Below are 21,526 nucleotides of genomic sequence, written 5' to 3' on the forward strand. Positions count from 1 at the left end.
GATTACATCTGCAGCTGCAGGGTTCTTGGTGTTTGTGCGTATATGTCTTAATAATTTCATGAGTATTTTTTCCCAATTAAAACTTTCCTTGCCATGATATCAGTAGTCACTGTGGAGAGTAAGTGATATATCCTCAGGCATCCCTGCAGTTGGGCCTATCTTTAAACTTCTAAAACCAATTGGAAAGTTTTGTCACTGCAGCATTAGGTGACATTATTCTCTGTTGTCTGGCTGGTTACCTTTAAATTTAAAATGGTGTTGAAAATCAAATAAGAATAACCTTATACACTCGGTTGCAGTAAGTAAGAAATGAGACACAGAATTTGGGAAATAAATTAATTAGTAACAATAATATACAGTGTATAGAAATCTTAAACTGCAAGTGAATTAACTATTTGACCATAAACTAGATAAGCAGAAAATAATACCATAGAATGTGATTTAAAATTCCATTGTTTTATGTTACTACATGATTCAATACATACCTCTTATTTATTATTCAAGATCTTCAGATTTGAAACTTTGTTTCTTATCTTTTTGTTCTATATTTTTTCTACTGATTCTTTTAAATATTTGTCATCACTAATAGTTTAAATCTATTATTTCAACTTCTGCTTGAAATTAAATTCCCCACTATATTATATTTTTTGTTATTTTCCCTCTATTTAAGCATTATTGGGAATTATTGGGAGTTTTAAATTGTCTCGGGCAAAATTATTTAATTGGATTTTAATCATGTCTTAACTTTTGTATTTATGTGTTTTATTTTGTGCCTGTTCACCACCCTGAGACCTTCGGGAGTAGGGCGGTATACAAATTTAATAAAATGAAAAAAAAAATGAAAAAAAAAAGCTAGGGTCGCTAGAGATAAACAGAGTGTTTCTGAAATGTTTTGTTGTACTTTACAACTGAGACAGGATAGTATCACTTATTTTTGAAAAATACTATAATATATAGGCTTTGCTTCAATGTTGAAGGGATGGATACTGGTTAGAAATCCAACATCTTCTGGAGAAATGCATTGAGAGCCACACACTGGAACAATCATTTAACAACACAAAATACTAGGAAGAGTGCCATTTTGTTAGTTCTGCTTAATTAGCATATACCATCCTTTTATCACTAGATTCAATTTTTGAGAATTGGACACCTAACAATTGTCTTCTGGCAAAAAGTAGGGTTTTTTATTATTATTATTATTTTCATTGTGTCATATCCAAACAACTAAATATAGAGTTCAGTATAGATTGATGATAACCCTGCAATCTTTAGGGAAGCCTTCACATTCCACCACTGTCAAAAATCATTCAGAGTAAAAGCACAAGGTAGGCTTTCCATAAGTACAGCATTTAGCTTATGGTACTTTTTGACCTGGAGTTATACTTTTGCTTGATTTTCAGTGCTGCCTAAGGACCTCTGTATTTTGATATGAGTGGAGTATGTTTGACCTCTCCTCTCCTCTCCTCTCTTCTCTTCTCCTCCCCTTGTTTTTTTCCATGGTCATATATCTTTGATTACACATTTATGTAAATGTGTACATGTAAAAGCCTAACTGATATGGAAATAAAAGTATCTTAGACCAATCAATCAGAATAGAGCTGGAAGGGACCTTGAAGGTCTTCTAGTCCAACCCCCTGCTCAAGCAGGAGACCTTATACCATTTCAGACAAATGGCTATCTACTCTTAAAAAATCCAGTGATAAAGCACCCACCACTTCTGAAGGCCAGCTGTTCCATTGATTAATTGTTCTCACTGTTAGGAAGTTTCTCCTTAATTCCAGGTTGCTTCTTTCCTTGATTAGTTTCCATCCATTGTTTCTTGTCTTGCCTTGGAAAATAAGTTGACCCCCTGCTTCTTTGTGACAGCCCCTCAAATATTGGAATATTGCTATCGTGTCACCCCTAAGTCTTCTTTTATAGACTATTCATAACCAATTTCTGCAACCATTCTTCATATGTTTTAGTCTTCAGGCCTTTAATTATTTTAGTTGATCTTCTTTGTACTTTTTCCAAAGTCTCAAGCTCTTTTTTGTAATGTGGTGACCAAAATTGGATGCAGGATTCTAGGTGTAACCTTACTAAGGATTTATAAAGCAGTACTAAAACTTCACATGATTTTGATTCTATGCCTCTGTTTATACAACCAAGGATTGTATTAATTTATTTGGCTACTGATGCACATTGATAGCTCATATTTAAGTGACTGTCTACTAGCACTCCAAGGTGCCTCCCACAGTTACTGTTTTTGAGCCAGGTTTTGCCTAATTTGTACTTGTACCTATGGTTTTCCTGCCTAGGAAAAGATATCATTTTTTTTATAATACAATATATTGTATTATACAAGATATTGTACACTATGAAAATAAAGTAGAAAGGATGCAGATTTTATCTTACCATTTTTATAGAACAGGACTAATTAGACCACTGCTCATAACTTTGTACCAACAAGAGTTACCTTGAGGTAAAATGGGCATCCATTAAACTTTAAAAATAAATAAATAAATTTCATAGTGGGAGGTTTATCAAATAAGAATGAAAAGGATATTAGGATCATGTTAAAATAATAACTGGAAATATACTAAATTTCATGATTATTATCATGACTAAAAAAAGGGCAGAAAAAAAGTATTATAGCAATATGATAAATGAAAGTTTAAAGTTAATATTTCATATAAAAGGAGAAACAGCTTCGGTTACCATGGCTACTTTCATTCCTACAGGAATATGTTGTGAATTAATGACCACTGCCTGATATATAAAAAACAGGATTGTAAAGAAGAAATCTCAGATTCCTGAAGAAGACAGAATATAATTTTAAAAAAAAAATCATTTCAGGATTAGGGATTTTAAAAAATAATGTTTATTTGGTCAAGGAACAATAAAATTTCAAATATATAATACTAATGTAAAATCAAATGGGTGAGGTAAAAGATTAACAAAACAAACAATCTCTATAATAAAAGTGTACATAAACATAAGCTATTGAAATGACATATTAATAAATGGGAAGTATATGTCTGAAATAATGCTATCAAGTAAAAATAGATGTCACATAAAGCAAGAACGAACATGTAAACTTGAAGTGACTAAAAAAGCAAAAGAGGTAATTCCTGTGACCAGTTATGACCTTCCTTAACTGTGGCACCATAACATTTGACTACTAAACAGGTAAGGAAGTATTTTGAATCTTATAGAAGAAATTTCCCATAGAAATTATGTGGCTTCCTGGAAATTTACATATTGGAGGCAGAATATAAGAAGACTAATATTTTGCAGAATTTACAGTATAACAATATATGATAAATGGACTATAACTTGTCACCATATGGGAAGGTGCACTCAGTTAAAAGAATGTTGGAATATCTGCCTTGCAACAATGTGGATGGTAAGAAATTATATATGCCTCTGAAAAATGCTGCCCCAGACTTGGAAAGATAGAATTTGAAAGTATTTTGCTGGTTGTCAAGTGCCCTTGTTTATCCAACTTTTGTCATGTTGGGCATTAATTTCTCTTCCTCCAGGAGGGTGATTGCCTGGATTGTAGACATTTGGGCATTTGCTGTTCCGTGGAATTCAATGAGGATTGATCTCAAGAATTTTGTTTGCACTGATTCAGAATTAGAGTTAGATGAGTTGATAACAGGAAACTTGCAAAGTGATGGATGGATTGAGCCAACATGGATCGGTCTATCTAGAGGCTAATTTAAACAATTGGACAATTTTCTTCTTGAGAGATTATATGACCAGGCAATATTCTTTTAAGAGCTGCTTGCTCATTTTTGTATTCGGTCCACATTCATTCAGCACCATTTTTTTCTTGACCTTTTCTTCCTGTTTTACTGCATGCCTTTTTATGTACATTCTTTCCATCGCATCTGACTTCCTTTTATGTTTCTCCTCACTACCCAGTTCTCATTTCTATATAATAAATTAGGCAAAACAATTTTATTTTCATTTCTTGTAGCGCAACTGGCCACTATGTACTCATTATGTTTTTTTTACCAATATTTACACACCTCAAAAATTCTCAAACTACTTTCTCATCTTAGCTAAATAATGAGCTACTTTCTATAGCTTTTTTTTCCTATTTAACTTGTAATTAACAACTTTGTTCCTTATGCTAGCCGTCTGGTAAACTCCTAAGATTCATTTTTCTCACCATGTACATGTATACATCTGAATTAGACTGTGTTGTTTCTCTGTGTCATATAATATATGTGAGTGTATATATAATTTTGTATTTATTTAGTCATGTTTATATATTGTATATTGGAAGTGGCGACTCTTTCAGAGCTGTATGCAATGAAATTTCATTTTAATATATGTCAATTAGTGTACATTCAAAGTGACAATAAAGTTATTCTAAGTTCTAATTGTTCATCAAACGTATCTGTCAAACATGCTACTTTCATCTTTGATATTTATTTTAAGATCCGTACTCCTTGTTGCATCATGAAATATATCTAATGTTTGTTTTAAGTCATTTGGGGTTTCAGTCAACATCATTACATCAGCTGCACAGAAAACTACACATAGATTCTCATTACCAATCAACACACCTTAAGCATTCAGTACATATTTACAAATAAATGTATTACACAGCCAAGGGCACATCACAAAGCCTTGTCTTATTCCCTGTTCATTGTTGATTCATCCATCAAGTGTTCAATTTCATTTCTCGCAGATTTTTGCTTCCAGCATATACCATTTTTGTTGCGTACAGCAACCAACCTGCAACTCTGTATTTTCATAAAATGTTCTATATTCAAAACTTTTTTTTTACTTTATCATATTTTCAAAACCAAACATGAAATAAGTGTTAATCTGTCACATTCAAAGATTTCTCAGTGACTTGTTAAAGACCCTAAACGTCACACATTTTTGCACTATCATCTTTTATCCACATCTTTTTATGCACAGTAATAGTTTTACATTCAATAGTTGTCTTTCCCTTTGTATAAAGAATAAATAATACCATTATTACAATGGTGCGGCCTAATTTCAGTCTTCACACACATGTTAAGCAAATCAAACAGCCACTCCATAAACAAACTGCATCCATATTTTAACATTTTAATGCTACCTACCTTTATTTATTTATTTATTATTACAATTTATATACCACTCTTCTCCCAAAGGACTCAGCAGACCTCTGCAACCCTAACATTTTTTCTCATTCTCAACTCATTTTTACTTATATTCCCTATTTTTAACACTTAGAGAAGTGTGTTGTCTTGTAGAATGAGGAATAAGTTTTAAAAGTTTTAAAGCATAAAAGCATTTTATAGAGTTTTCTTTATATTCACATCTCATCCTAGGATTTTAAAAAACCCTAAATGCTGATTTTTAACCTTAGTTGTTTTCTTTTTATGTCCTAGTCCAGAGGTCTTCAAACTTGACAGCTTTAAGACTTGTGCACTTCAACTCAGCTGGCTGGAGAATTCTGGGAGTTGAAGTCCACAAGTCTTAAAGCTGACAAGTTTGAAGACCTCTGGATTAGTCACCAGTATTAGTGTCTTCTACTAATCTGGTTAGGAAAGCATCTGATAGAAATGTCTGTGGTAAGAATAAATTGTGCCATTTGAGGAGGAGGAGGAGGAGCTCAATTACCTTTTGAGCCCTTTGAAAAGTCCAGATATGGCACCTGATTGACTCTTTCCCTATTAACAGTTTGTTATCAAACTGTTTCATTCTAACCAAGCCAACTGATGGTAGGGGGAAGGGAAATGACCTCAAAAAGTTTTTAATTAAAGCATACACATACATACCTATACGTAGGTATATATCATAGCATTGTGAGCTATCTTTAAATTATGCATATTAACCTTAGTTTCAGCAGCAGCTGCAGCAAACTGCAGATAATACCTAAATGATACCATGCCATGCAATATAAAACAAATGATGCTCTTTGTACTTGTGATGCAACATCTTTCAAAAGTACGTATCTTGCAGCATTTGTGTGATGAGCTCAAGCACATATTATCATTTGTGTCATGTCTGCCACCTCGCGCCCCCCCCCCCGCCGTGCCCCCAGAATGCCCTATCTGATTTGCTACTCCTACATTTTATTTGAAGCTTGAAAGAGGGAACACAGAATGCAGGAAATTTGGCCAACCATGATTGCAATAATGTTATTTAAGGTGGTCAGCATTTTGGAATTATAAAAATGGAATTTTAAGAGCTCTCATAGCGCAGCAGACTAAAGCACTGTTATTAACATCAGTTGCCTGCAATTACTGCAAGTTCAAATCTCACCAGGCTCAAGGTTGACTCAGCCTTCCATCCTTTCTAAGGTAGGTAAAATGAGGACCCAGATTGTGGGGGCAATAAGCTGACTTTGTATAAATATACAAAAATATGAAGGCTATTGCTTAACACATTGTAAGCCGCCCTGAGTCTTCGGAGAAGGGCAGCATATAAATCAAATAAAAATAAAAAATAAAAAATACAGTCCACTCTCTATATATACCTCTGAACAAGGTTACTGTCTTGTTAAGAGCCATCTCTTTTCTGAAAAGTAAATCCATCATTTTTATTATTATTCCTTTTCTATGGCAGAGCAAAACTGCAAAGGCATGCAAGTCTATGACTACAGTTTTAGCCCTGTGAACACTTGATTTATATTAAATCTTTTAAACATAGGTGTGCTAAGTGATCATATTTTTCTCTTAACAAATTTGACATGCTGTTAAATATAACACTTTGGGCCTGCAGTATATCACTGCCTATATATTGGAATATGTTCAGCATTTATCACAAAAAGTCATGTGTGATCATGCTAGGAGCACACCTATCTGACTTCCTTCTAATTTATTTTGTGATTGATATCTGTTGCTGAGATTCACTAGAAAGTTTAGACTGCAGTAATTTAAATCACAGATCACATATTCAGAAATACTCATTTAGTTTCAGAAGTTGTATTTGGCTACAATCCAAGTAAGAATATAAAATGATCCTTGGGTGCTGCTGCAGTGCTTTTAACTATTTTAAAAGAGTTAACTCTACTGTGCTACAATGAAATTTCTTCAAATCTTTTTTTCTCTTTTCTACTACCACTGGGTTTTAGAAATTTCTGATGTGGTGCAGAAAAGTTAATGTTGTTACTACATGAAAATTTAGAACTGCCTGAATATATGAAAAGTCATGCTGCGTAAATTTATCCTTAAATGGAAACTCGGCAAAATCATTTGTTAAATATTTAACCTTGCAACAAATCCTTATAGAAGAAGTGTATAATAGATGAAATATATAATACAAGGAAAAGGCAACTAGTTACATATTCAAAAAATACCCAAGTATGGGTGATGCTTCATCGCTATTGCAAAATCTGTGATTTTTTAAAAAAATATTTAAATCATTTTAAATTTAAATTTTAAAATGTATGGGTTTTGGCAAAAGCCTTCATTGGACAAAGTGAGTAAAACATAGCAAAAACATACATATCGTGGATGCTTCAAAAATAATAAGAGAGAAGCACTTCTAACCTTTCACAAAACAGCACTTTCTATTCATTAAAACATTATCTTTTATTAAGCTTTCTACACAAGATTAAGGGAAAAAATCCACAATTTTAAGAAAGTTTTTTTAAGGAAAAATAATAATTGTGGCTGCTTTAATTCTGATTCTAGCAAATTAATAGCTAGTTTTGGCATGGTCCCTGGCCTATCTCTTTTCTCATTTTTTATAAAAGAAAAAGGATGGCAAGAGGGGGAGATTACTTAATAGCAGAATACTCCTTCTAAAATAAGATCTGTCTCCAGATTTGCCATGTGATGGCAATATCCTATCAATTTTAAGCCCTCCCAGAAAGACCATAAAATTGTAGAATTGCCTACAGAAGTTGCATGAGAAAAAGAAAACACAAATAACTTTTTTTTTCTTTTTACATTCTCCCACCTACATCCCATTGTATGTTGATAGTTCATTTGGAATTTTGAAGATATTTGAACTAGGGCTTATGAGTTTCAGGGGGAAGGGGGAAATAAACTGAAATCAGAGAAAACAATTTTGTGCCAGGGAACTACTGCTGATATTTATAATCTTTCCCCCCACCTCTGAGTTTGGGTATTTATCCCCTTTGATTGCAGCACTATACAAAACAGCACAGTTCTTTGAGAAAGACCCCCTTCTTCATTATTCAAAGATGTTGCTTTTTTATAACACACACACACACACATACACACACACACACACACACACGCATCTGAAGAGAAACTTCTCTTATTGATATCCTTTCTACAAATGAGTTACTTCAAAGAGTGTTGGTCATCCTACACAATTGATACGAGAGGAGTTCTTTAATATTTGTACTTCCTATCTATATTTTTCTATACCTGTGGATTAGAAGAAAATACTATTGAACAAAAATAACATTGAAAGTGCTACCCAACCATAGAATAATGAAAGGAAAAGGTTTCTTGGATAGAATTGGATGTCACATCACCAATTTTGTCTCCTTCCATGCTAAGAGGATAACAAAATTCATTTGTATTCTTTCTAGTCAGATTTTTTAAATTAGTTTTTTATCCTGCCTTCATTATTTTTAGAAATAATTCAAGATGGCAAACATACCTAATACGCTTTCCTTTTCTTATTTTCCCCATAACTATCCTGCTGAGGGAGAGTGACTGGCCCAAAGTTATCCAGTCAGCTTTTATGTCTAAGGCAGGACTAGAACTCTCGGTTTCCTGGTTTCTAGCCTGGTATCTTAACTACTGGATCAAACTATCACCAATGCACTCATGCATGCATGAGTGTATGTATATATGCACACATACAAACACACAATATAGACTGTCAAATTTGATGTGCTTGTACTACCTTTAAAACTAGTATTCCTACATGCATGAGCTTCAAGTTTGATGAAAAATGATGGTAATGTTTACATATGTTTTATTTATTGCTACACATCCGCTATCACTCTGTAGTCTGCCTGGCTATCCACGATCCCTTATCTAAAACAACAACAACTCCATGAGATGAGTTCCCTCATTATGTCTTTTCTTAGAATTTAATTGAAGTGTGGGAAGCCAGGAAAAGTACAGACACTGGATTGTAGAATGATACACCTATTCTTCATTTTGTTTCATCTAAGGTAGGTATCAGAATCTTATAACCAGACATGCGTTTTGATGTTGTCTTCTCTTTTTATAATAGTTTGAAAACAAAATTTAGCCATCAAGTTGAGGAGAAACACAAACTCTACATTGATATTTTCATTTTAAGATTTTTGGTATTTTGTTGTGCCACTATTAAAAAAACAACAAGCATTGTCGTTTTTGCACCATAACAAAAATTGCACCATAACAGAAGCTAGATTATAGTTCCATCCCAAAAATGTTGATGCTTGTTACCTGGTTCCTTTTTTTATAAAGCAGCTTCATAATTACCTAAATGTATTAGAAAACCTGCTTAGTTGTTTGTAGCAAACAAAACTGAGCAAATGTATAAACTCAATATGTAAAGAGAATTTCTATTGTTTGTTTTCCCTTGACAGGCTTTGATTTAGTAAAATGTGAAGATCCCGGAACACCAAACTATGGCTACAGAATCCGTGATGAAGGGCATTATACAGAAACAGTGGTTTTATACAGTTGTAATCCAGGCTACACGATGCATGGTAATAATATTATTACCTGTTTAAGTGGTGATCGAAGAGTTTGGGACAAGCCCTTACCTACTTGTATAGGTAGGTAATAACAGAAATTCACAATATAAATTTGGTTCTTGTATATGGATCAGTATTGCACTTTTCATAATATTTGAAATAGCATATAATTTGTCTCAATTTCTTCAATTTGTTTTGGTATCCATACTGAAATTAGAGATGTGTGAACTATTTCATAAAAATTCTGTTGGTTTTATTGAATCTCCTTTGTCATTTCTTGAAATTCACTGATACTTTATCTTAATAGCTTGAATTTCATTGTAGGAAAATGTGTCTTAACTGATATGTTATTTAGCTTGAACTTTACTTTAGTAAAATGAAGTAAGATTTAAAAATGTATATATTCAACTGACAATTTTTTATCCAAAGTTTTTGTTCAAATTTCACACATCAAAACTACTTATGTTTTCTATAAGCAAGAATCCCTACATATTGAGAAAAAATGTCAAGAACCACAAGCTACTTCTACCCAACACTTTCAGCTACACAAAACATTTCTTTTCTTGGTACTAATGCATGACTATAATGCTTACAGAATGGGAAATTATCAGAGAAGTGTAACAAAATCCATCATTTTTTATCACACCTTTCATTTGACATTGACTTTTACAGGTCCCTAAGCTTAATTTAGTAGTTTACTGGAAATTTATTTATTTATTTCAAAAAATTACCCCTGAAAGGTAAGGATCTCATTTATAAGGTAGAACAGATAGTCACTATAGAAAATTTTCTGTAATCCTGAACTCTACAAGATCCCATTTTGTCCTGATCTAAATTCATTAATTGGAATTATTTTAGTCTTTCATCCTTTTAATTTTTTGAAACTCAAAGTAGTTTGGCACAAAAACAGTGCCTGAGGACCCACAACAAGTTAGCCAAACAAGTTGTTTGATATTGGCTTAGCATATTGCATAAATCCAGCCAGTGATATTTAGAAACTATTATATGTGACTTGAATGAAATCATTTTTTTAATAAACCTAGTTAAAGCATTGCTTAGTATAATACATGACTACAAATCTGTGTGCAGTTGGTAGAAAACTAGGTAAGTGCATAAAAACTAATTTGAGCCTCTGTTGCTTTGCTAACTTTAAAAGGGAGTTTTCAAATTTATGAATGTTTGATCTGACTCTATATATTGGGACTGAGATTGGGAGAGATATGCAGAAATGGAGACATCAAAATTTAAGTACATGCATACAGGAAGAAATAACTCAAGTTGTGATCTAACGATTCAATACCTCTCCAAACACTTAGAGATTGAGAAAGAAACAGAAAGTAGAGGAGGAGAAATATAATTTAATAGGCATGACTGAATCTTGGTTGGAAAAATTTATGAGTGGAATGAAGAATTGAAATCTAATAGTTATTCAAAAGGAGTAAGTCAGATAAAGGAGAACTGCATTATATTTGGGGGGGAAAGTGGAAATCTCTATTGATATCCAAGAATTTGAGCATAAGGGTTTAGTTAAGAGTTCCTCTCTGAGGGAGATGAGTGGTTGTGTGAAAAATAAATAAATACATAAAATTAAAAAAGAAAAACAGCAACAATATTATTCTGGGTGTCTACTATAAAATATCAAGTTCCTCTGAATCAGACTTTTAAGAGAGAAGAGTAAAAATGGGAAATTGGGTCCCCAAAATTCCTTAGTGGTTTTGCTGTGTCATTTTCTAGAAAATTGAGAAAAAGGTAAGGGAATCAGAACTCCTGTAACTGTTTCTAGACAATAAAGAAAAGCTGGCTGAAGAGATAAAAGCAATGGAAACTTTGAGAAGAAGTAACTATGTCTTATTGGGATTCAAAATCACTACAGAAAGAGAAATTGGAGTACAATTTACATGTGCCCTAGATTTTAAGGGAACCATTTTCAGTAAGCCTAGGACAGATTTTATGGCCATAATCCTGAAAACAAAGCACAGGAGATTTGGGGGCTTCTCAAAGATAAGATACTGGAAGAACAATCACACACCAAATAGGAGGTGGTTTAGAAAATATCTATAAATGTAAAGTGAGTTTTTGATTGAGCTAAGAGTTAAAAGTCACCTATAGAGAAGACAGAAGTTGGAGATAATCATCAGAGAGTTGTATCAGTAAGTACATAATATCTGCAGGAAGAAAGGTAAAAAAAAACTGATACAAAAAAGAAACTAGGATTTATAAGGGCACCTAAAACAACAAAGATGAAAATCATATGAGAAACAATTGAAAGCAGTGGATACGTTTAACCCAGACTGTGGAGATAGGATACCCATCTTTAAGTATCAGAAAACTGTGGCACAGAATATTGAGTAGAATTGTTTAGAGTTACTCCTGAAGACTGGGGGGAAGGGAGGAAGCAATGGTTCAAAATACAGATAAATAGATTTTGGTTGAATGTCTGTAAATCTTTCCTAATGGAACAGACTGTTTTGAGAGGTAGCAGATTCCTCTCTATTTAAAGACAGACTGAATTGTGTAGTAATGGATTGCTGCATGGATTAGGGCCGTGATGGCGAACCTATGGCACATGTGCCACAGGTGGCACATAGAGCCCTCTCTGTGTGCACAAGAGTCATCACCCCAGCTCAGCTCCGCCATGCATGCACGCACGCCTCCTGCCAGCCAGATGGTTTTTGGGTCTCTGCCGTGCATGCGCAGTGGGCGGGGTGCATGTGTGAGACACGTGTGCATGTGGGGGGGGCGGGGTGCATGCGGGGAAGTCACATGTGCATGTGCAGGGGTGGTGTGTACATGCACGGGGTGCACATGGGGGTCACACATGCGTGATGGGGGCTTGCACACGGGGGTGCACACAAATGCATGGGGGGCACACATTGCATTATGGATATGCATGCACGCACGCTTTTGGCACTCAGTGCCAAAAAGGTTACCATCACTGGACTAGGGAGTTAGATTTGTAAGTTCCCTTCCAACCTATCTATTCTATGGTTCTGCAATTTACGTTGGATCTGAGTTTTTCTCATATGTGTAAATAAATATTATGTCATGGAGAAGATGGTCTGATTATTTATTAGGTTTAATTCCAATGTACAGGATTTTTGTTTTACTTTACTCGTTAGCACAGTATGTAAATAGTGTTCTTGGAAACTGAATAGGTTCTTCTGGATTGTCCAGATTTCCTTTGGTCATATGAAGTTTCTTTCTTTTTTTCTTTTTGCAAAGAATCATAAATTTATTCTTTAACAATACCATTTTATCTATATTATCTGTATATTAGCAGAAAAAAACAAATCATATACTAATTATAGTAAGAACAAGTAGTACAAGAAGAAAAAAAACAGTGAAATTATGTAAATTATAAAAGTCATAAATATGTTCATGCAGATTGCTCACATTCGAGACATAAAGTCGATGGAAATACTTTCACAAGCATTGTAGAAGTAGAATCTCATATATAGTTTTGATATATGCAATACCAAAACTATTTTACCATTGTTTGTAGACTGAATATATAGCTGAATATAGAAGACCATTTAAAAAAAGTAAAAACAAAAAAAAGATACTGTTTCCTATTCCAGATTAAATTAATATCTATTAAGAAAGAAACTATTATTTTTGGGTTCATTTGAAGTCCATCAGATTTTTCAGAAATAATCAGGTTACCTTTTGTGGGAATACAAATTGAGTTTTAACATTTGCTGCTTTACTGCAGGAATTTACAATTTAATGCCTACGGTCACCAGTATGCCTGCAATCAGCTCCCTTGGTGCTTTCCAAGTTCGCTTTTCCATTGGACTTCACTTCTTTCTAAATTAATTCTTATAACTTAAAAACTAAAAAAATATACAGTATATGAAAAGCTGACATAGAATCAAAATGAAAACTCTGACTTCTTTTTATTTAAAAAATGGCTTTGATATCATATGCATTCTCAAAAAATGAAAATCATAGTGGTTGCGGAATAATGCTGTTTGAAAATGTGCATACCTGTCCATTAAAAAAAGACAAAAAGAAGCTGAGCTATTAAGGAATATCCTCCAGCTGTAGATATTAAAGTGGGAACAACTTCACTAATTTGTGATTTTGGGATTTACCACTTTTCTCTCTCTCATTTTCTCTTTTATTCTCTCTCTTATTTTCCATCTTTCTCCCTCCCTCCCTCCCTCTCTCTCCCCCCCTTTCTCTCCCTCCCTCTCCCTTCATACTTGAATAAATATGCTGTGCATAGATGTATACATCATTATAGCTATAGAGCCTCTGGCAGAAGAGCAGTTGGCCTGGAGTTGAGATGAGGCAGAGAAGTGGAGAAAAAAATACATGTATAGTCAGTGTCTATAGTCAGATTACATTAGAAAGGTAAATTTTAAACCCTTTTTAAAACTAATAAGGAAAGGGCCAATATGAGCTCTAACAATAATTTATTTTACAATATGGACCTTATCCAGAATCAATTTCATGTCTGATAGATTCATGACAGGATCTACAGAAGAAGCCACATTTTAGATATAAGGCTGAGGTGTAAATATTTGAGCCATGTAGAATTTATATATCAAATTGAGTACCTGGAGTACCTTAAATTGGGCTTGGAAAACAGTTGGCTACCATTGTAGATATCACAACATAATGATTATAAGGTGCAGCTTGCCAATCATTCTGCAGCATTTTGGACCAAATACATTTTTTTTAAGAATGACATTATCAAGGTATGTTTTACCAAATCTAGGTCCCTTTCTTCAGATAGGAATGTAACTAATTAGCCAAATTTGATTAAAAAAAACCATTCTTTGCCAGTGTTATTATGTGGCTATTTAATATCAGTTCTGGATCAAGAAAGATCCCAGGCTTTCTTTTGTAGTCCTTGTTAATTGTTTTTAAAGGCATTAATTTGACTGAAATCTATAACTACTATAACTAAACTATAACTTTAAAGCAGTATTTTTATATGCATGCTCCTAAAGTATAATTATTTCTAAATAAATATGACTAGCAAATAGCAAGAGTAAAGAGGAGTCTGCAAACAAAGTTTAGTGAGAAAGTTTAAGTTGATTAGGTGCTGTCAAGTCAGAGCCATCTTGGTAACTACATGGACAATTTCTCACCATTTTGACTTGTCTCCATTAACAACTTGTAGCTCTTCCAAGGACAGTCCTGTAATTTGTTTGATCTCATCCATCTCACTTATCAATTGCCTTCCCCTACTTCTCCTTCCCTCAATCTTGCCAAGCATAGTCAATTTTTTTCTAGTTCATTATTCATTCTCATCACAAATCTAAAGTGTGTGAGTTTCTGCTGTCTGATTATTGCCTCAAGGGAGCAGTGAATCTTTATTTGATCCAGGATGAATTACCAATTCTTCTTGCAGTCTGTGGTACTCTTAATAACTTAACTCCAAATCCATATTTGAAGGCATTTATCTTTTCTCATTCTTTTTCAGTGTCTACCCTTCCCACCCATACATTATCATGAAAAATATCCATTACCGTAAACTATTCTGATCTTTATTGTCATGGAAATAATCTTATCATTCATAAGGCTGTTGAACATCATTATTATTTTCTTCTTTAGGATTAATCAGTCAAACTTTAGTATTCAATTCAAGTAATAGGATCCTCATTTTTTGCCAAGAGCTATAAATTTATGTCTAGTATTACTTTTATCTTGTTGGTTTTTACTAGCCAGGTTTTTTTAACAAAATAATTTTACTTTAATAACAAGTGATTCTTATTTTTGGCTTACAAAATGATGCTGACTGAAACTAAAGTTGTTGTGGTTTAGTTTTCTGTTTTAATTTCAGCTATCATCGCTTGAATCTTACATTTGTTTTAATATAATTGTTATATAATTTAAACAGATTTAGAGAAAATACAAATACTTATAATCCTTTTCCTACTTGAAAACACTATTCCAAATTGCTTGTTGTAAACATTCTTCAGAAGAATTATGAAATATATAGGCATGACTATTAATATATTCCATATTCTGGGGTGATCTATACAATAGAACGGCTTGTTTTGGTAAATTAAGCGGAGGTAAACCTCATGCTGAAAGCCAGTTTGATGTAGTGGTTAAGGCTTCAGATTAAAAACTGGAAAATCATGAGTACTAGTCCTGCCATAGGCACAAAGCCAGCTGGATGACCTTGGGCCAGTCACTTTCTCTCAGCCCTAGGAAGGAAGCAATGACAAACCACTTTTGAAAAAACTTTTGAAGAATACAGAGATTTGTCAAGGCATTCTTAAATAATTGGAAATAATTAAATGGAAGAAATAAAGCATGCTATACTATGCTATTATTTTTATCTTACTTTATCAATACTTACTATTTGGTTTTATGATACCCTTCCTTTTTTAAATCTGCCTGTTTATTTGATCTATGTATGGCTCTATTTTTCTTTATAAGAGCTTAAGCAAAATTCTGTTTTTTTTCTGAGGAATTAGATGCTGCAAGAGAATTTCCATATTCTCTTGCAGCCTCCTTCTTCAGTATAACATACCAGTCTTTTCTAATATTTACAAGCTTTAAGTCCATATATCTTGACAGAGAGTTGTTAGCATTTTGATACTTCATATATACACTTTCATGAGTATTTCACCTGTAGCAAGTGCTTTCCAATCTATTGGTTGTTGTACCTTTGTATCTCACTCCCTAGTGGAATGAGTTCCTCAAAATATTTTATTTCCACAAAAGTATCTTTTATTTTATAGTTAATTGATTAATTATGTGCCATTAAGATGGCGTCAACTCTTAATGGCCACAGAATTGATTTTCTCCAGGATATCCATTCTATGATATCTTTTGTAAAAGTTTTCACTGTAGTTTATTCGTCTTCCTTTAACTTATCCTTGATGTATTTTTTTCTGTGGTTAAGTATCACAACACTTCTTTATCTTTAAAACAACTCTTACCTTTCTTTGCTTATTATTTTCCTATATAGTATGTGATATTCTTGATTGAGATACCTTTTGTAATCCTTTCCTGCTGTATTATGAAAGATAGCATTCAATTATTCTATGCTTTTGTTGTTGCCCAAGGCTTTTATCTAATATTTTGCTTTGACTTTCATAATAGTTTGTTTTGAAACTCACTTTGATCTTTCATGTTTGAAATTTTAGGAATACTCCAAAGTTTCTTTTGCTTAAGTTAAATACAATGCATCTGTTTCCTATATTGATCTTTTGATTAAACGTCTAGATCCAAACTTCCCAGAGTATCTACTATATTTCATATTCTGATTTTAACCAGTTTATTTGTCATCATAATTTATGTTTTGTTCAACAATCTATACCTAAAAGTGTCCTCCTAATAGCACCTTTCCATCTTCTATTGCATCGAGTTCTATTTGAGAAAGTTTGCTCAATAACTAGAGGAAGGCTTCTAACCTCAGTGAAACTCATTATAGGTAGTATTCAGTTAACAACCACTTGTACAACAACCATTTGAAGTTATGACAGAGCTGAATGAATGGTACATACAACTGGTCCTCAAAGGTCCAGCCATTCCACCATTCCTACAGTTATGTGATTGAGATTTGGGTGCTTGGCAACCACCTTGCACTTATGAGGGTTGCAGTGTCTCATGGTCAAATAATTGCCATTTGTGACCTTCCCTGAAGACTCCCACAAATCAAAGGGCAAGCCAGCAGGAAAAGTCACAAATAGCTCAGGTAAGTCTCCTACACCTGCTAGCAGCTACCTCAAGCCTAGATCTACTTGTGCCATGCAATAACAGCCCATTACACACCTTCGCGCTCCCTCCCCTACCCCACACTAGCCACCCAAGACTTGTCACACCACACCAGGCTATTGCATTCTTGTATGCCCTCCCCTGCTCCACAAATATCACACCAAGCCTCCCTTTCCTCGCACTGTGCTAGACACTCATATGCCCTTGCACATCCTCTTATTTGCCTGCCACCCTGCTCACAAGCTGCTTTGCACTGGCAACTCACTGCTGATTTGCCCACTGAATGTTTGCTTGTTGGTAGCCCGGGAAAAGGTTGTGAGGAGATCATCAATTAATTACCCAATAAACTTGCTTAATGATGGCAATGGGAACTGCTGGAATTGCCATCACTAAGCAACGCAGTCACATGATATGTTTTACAACTTCTTTGCTTTGTGACAGAAATTCTGGTCCTAATTAACACCATTAACTGAGGACTACCTGTATCTGCCTTTCATAAGTTTGAACCGTGTTTTTACATGGTTCAACTTATTTAGCAACAATACAAAATTGAATTTTCATTTGCCATCTATTGGGTTTGATTTAGAAGTTCATTCTCCTGTATGAGTTAGTTTCTTCATATCTGCAGAATAGCATCTGTACTTAACTTGGATGTTATGGAAGACTCTTAGTCCATATTTTCTATTTTCACCATATCAAGACAGTCCAAGAACTCCTATGAGCATCAGTGTCAGAATGATTTCAATTACCAAACCCATATAATATCAAGTAATAATCCTTTGAGAGTAAAAAGAAAAATAAATAAAGTGTCCTTCAACTCCATTCAGCATATTACCCCCTTTTCTTGGGGGTAACATGCTGAATGTGCTAATTAATTTTATTGGCAACAATATGGAATTCTTTTGCTATTGCCTTTTTCTGAGAAGTTTTGATTCATTGTTGTTGTTATTGTTGAATTTCTCATCTAGTATATAGTTCTGATATTTCCTGCTCTTCCATCCAAATAGTAATTTGTTCTAATCTAGTCCCTGAAAACCATAACAAATGTTCTTAACAGCAAGAAATCAGAAGCCTTCTACTGGTGGTGCTGTAAGAATCAAAAGTGGCAAGTAGATAGAACTCTGCAACTGTGCTTGTGGCATCTTTTATGATTAAAACATTGCTTCCTTACAGCTTGAACTCATATTGAACTCATATTATTTGAAAGTTGAACTCATATTATTAGTATATCAAAATACTGTCATGTAATTTTCATAATAGGGAAGCTATCAGGTTGAACTTTTCCAGTGAATTCAGCTTCTAGAAGAAATTGTCAGAACTTGGAAGCTAAGCCAGATCAGACTTGTCTAATACTTGGATGAGGGATGAGGGAACCACAGGGCTATTCCAGGGCTATTAGCTAGACTGTGAAGTTCATAAAACATCCTTAAAGAAGACAAGGACACAAGAGTGTTTTCAGAACACAAGAGTCAAGTTCACACTGAGACTGTCTTTATGTTTCACACATATTCTCTCTTCACAGTCACAAAATCTTGGAAGGAGATATGGAGACTGTTAAATCGATTATGATGCATAATTACAATATCAAATACTTTATAAGATAAAATCTGAATCTGTTCCCTAAAAAAAGTATTATTTCTTTTTTTTTCAGCTGAATGTGGTGGACGAATTCATGCTGCTACGTCTGGTCGTATCCTTTCTCCAGGTTATCCAGCTCCATATGACAACAATCTACACTGCACTTGGATTATAGAAGCAGACCCTGGGAGAACAATTAGGTATGCATTTTTCAACAAATTAAAACATATTAACAATTAAATATTATGTAGTTTTATGGATAGAGTAAAATATGTGATTAATGTACATTTCCTAAATCATAGATTGATACTGATGAATATGAATGAACCTAAGAGAAGATAATTGATGTAAACAGTTCTAGATAGAGCCAATGTGGAATCCTGGTTATGGAGCTGAATGAGATGTGCTGACATGTGGATCAATCACATTCTGCTGAGACAGACCCATCTTATAGTGGGGGTCTATCACTTATCACTAGAAGTAAAAAGCAGTGCCAGAGCTGACCAACATAATCTTGTTATGGTTTCTTATGCAATACATTACAACCATTATAAAGTACATTTCCACAGCAAGGAAAGTGTACATATTTCAGCTGAAGGAGAAACAGAAAAGCACAGAAAGTATTTTGGATGTAATTTCTGAGAAATGAACAAAAAAGATACAAATTAGAAATTACTAGAAAGTTAATAAGTTGTTAAAGTTTAGCTAGTATGTTTGGTGTGTAATATTTATTTAGTTAATTTAATTAATTATATTATGTTTAATTTGTATTTTTAATTCTAAAATGTTACTACTGTACAGCCAGCAACTGTGACTACTTCAATAAAAGCATAACCTCCTGGAAATTTTACAGCAGATGTCATTAAAAAAAATAAAAATAATTGATCACTTTTTAACAGCAGTATGAATCTGGTGGACATTTTTGTTTTATTAAGATAGTCTGTGTCCTGATTTATTGCAGGTTTACGGATATCAGCATCATGCTCCAATGTCCACATTCTGACATATAACAGATTACATATTTAATTTTTATCCATCGTATATGATGCCTAAAAAAAAGTAATTCCAGGATTGTCAGATTCGATTTTAGCAAATAACCCAATTTGTGATTATTAGGCTAACTTATATTGCATGTTCCTTTTTCATTTCCAGTCTGCATTTTATTGTTTTTGATACTGAGGTGGGTCATGACATCCTCAAAGTCTGGGATGGTCCCATTGAAAGCAACATTTTGCTGAAAGAGTGGAGTGGTTCAGCTCTTCCTGAGGACATTTACAGCACTTTCAATTCGCTGACCTTACAATTTGACAGTGACTTCTTTATCAGCAAATCTGGCTTTTCTATCCAGTTTTCAAGTAGGTGAAGTTGTATTATCCTTACATACTTCTTGCTTGCTTTTTGTGTGCTTGCTATTGCTTCTTTATATGCCTTGGAAATTGATTTTGCAGTGGTAATATTTCAGAGTCTCTTCATGGGCAGATCATGTATGGAAGTCGGTATCATGTAGTGTTTAACAGATGGCCTGTGTTCTCAAGTCCTTTAACCACAGTAACCCACTCACTAGGTGACTTTGGTCCAGCAATTCTCTCTCAGCCCAACCTCTATCTCGCAGATTATTGTTGTGCAGATAGAATAAAGCAGAGGTGTCAAACTCCTGGCCCGCGGGCCGGATGTGTCACACGCTGGCCACACCCATGCCTGGTTTAGTGAAGGGGGAAAATGTCCCAATATGTCATGTGACACTGCCGTGATGACATGAGTTTGACACCCCTGGAATAAAGGGAGATCGCCCTGCAAATTGTCCTGATGTCCTGAAGAAATACAATCAGATGATTTGTTGTTCATGTTCTTGTCATTATTATTGAATTCAGTAACCCAAACCCTGTCTTTAATATTTAGCAACGAGGCATTGTTTAATTAATTGTTAGAAGCAGAACATAGGTGGTGTTGATTTCAGACTTCTGGGATGCTGCCATTAGTCTTCTGATTGGGTTTCCTCCTTTGTTTTGTTTTAGATTTCTTAGCAGGAGCCTGTGTAAAGTTGGATGGGTTAATGAGGAAGGTGGAGTGCTGGGACAAAGCAGCAATTATTAAGCACATGGCTCAGGGCTGAAAAATAATTATGGTCTCACAGCTGCATATCAGCCCGTCTATCTTCCTTGAAAATAAGCTACTGCTGTTTTTGTTTGGGGGATTTTTAAAATAGTATCTTTATAAGGAATTTTCATAAGGAATTGAGAGCCAGTTTAGGCTAGTAGTTAAGGTGCTAGCCTAAAAACCAGGAGACCATGAGTTCTGGTTCCCCTTTAGCCATGAAAGCCAATTGGGTGACCTTGGGCCAGTCATTCTCTGTCAGCCCAGCCCACCTCATGCAGTGCTTGTTGTGGGGAAAATAGAAGGAGGAAGATGTGTTGGATATGTTTGCCGCCTTAAATTATTTGTAAAAATAAAGGTAGAATACAAATAAAAACATAATTTAAAAAAATAAAATTAATCTGCATATGGACTGCATATGAGTCCATGTTCTGCTTTCTAATGGTGGCAGGAGATCTACAAACTAGATTGTACTCACAGACACACACACTCAGACACATAGACACTGAGATTGATGTCTTCTATGATGACATATTTATGCTGCCTATTCACATATACACAAGT

At 34.2% G+C, this 21,526-nt stretch overlaps 1 protein-coding gene across 1 annotated transcript in view; it reads left to right on the forward strand.

Annotated features, from left to right (window-relative positions):
* The window catches only part of CSMD1 (CUB and Sushi multiple domains 1), a 1,157,523-nt gene that overhangs the window by 977,671 nt on the left and 158,326 nt on the right, over window positions 1-21,526 (forward strand). The window contains exons 24-26 of the mRNA XM_070954938.1: window positions 9,497-9,688; window positions 18,942-19,068; window positions 20,021-20,223. Coding sequence (XP_070811039.1) covers window positions 9,497-9,688; window positions 18,942-19,068; window positions 20,021-20,223 — 522 coding nt within the window. The remainder of the gene's footprint in view (window positions 1-9,496; window positions 9,689-18,941; window positions 19,069-20,020; window positions 20,224-21,526) is intronic.

This window comes from Pituophis catenifer, unplaced genomic scaffold, assembly GCF_029215685.1.
Source record: "Pituophis catenifer annectens isolate HBS135680 unplaced genomic scaffold, rPitCat1.0.hap2 SCAF_1, whole genome shotgun sequence".
Classification (NCBI taxonomy): domain Eukaryota; kingdom Metazoa; phylum Chordata; class Lepidosauria; order Squamata; family Colubridae; genus Pituophis; species Pituophis catenifer.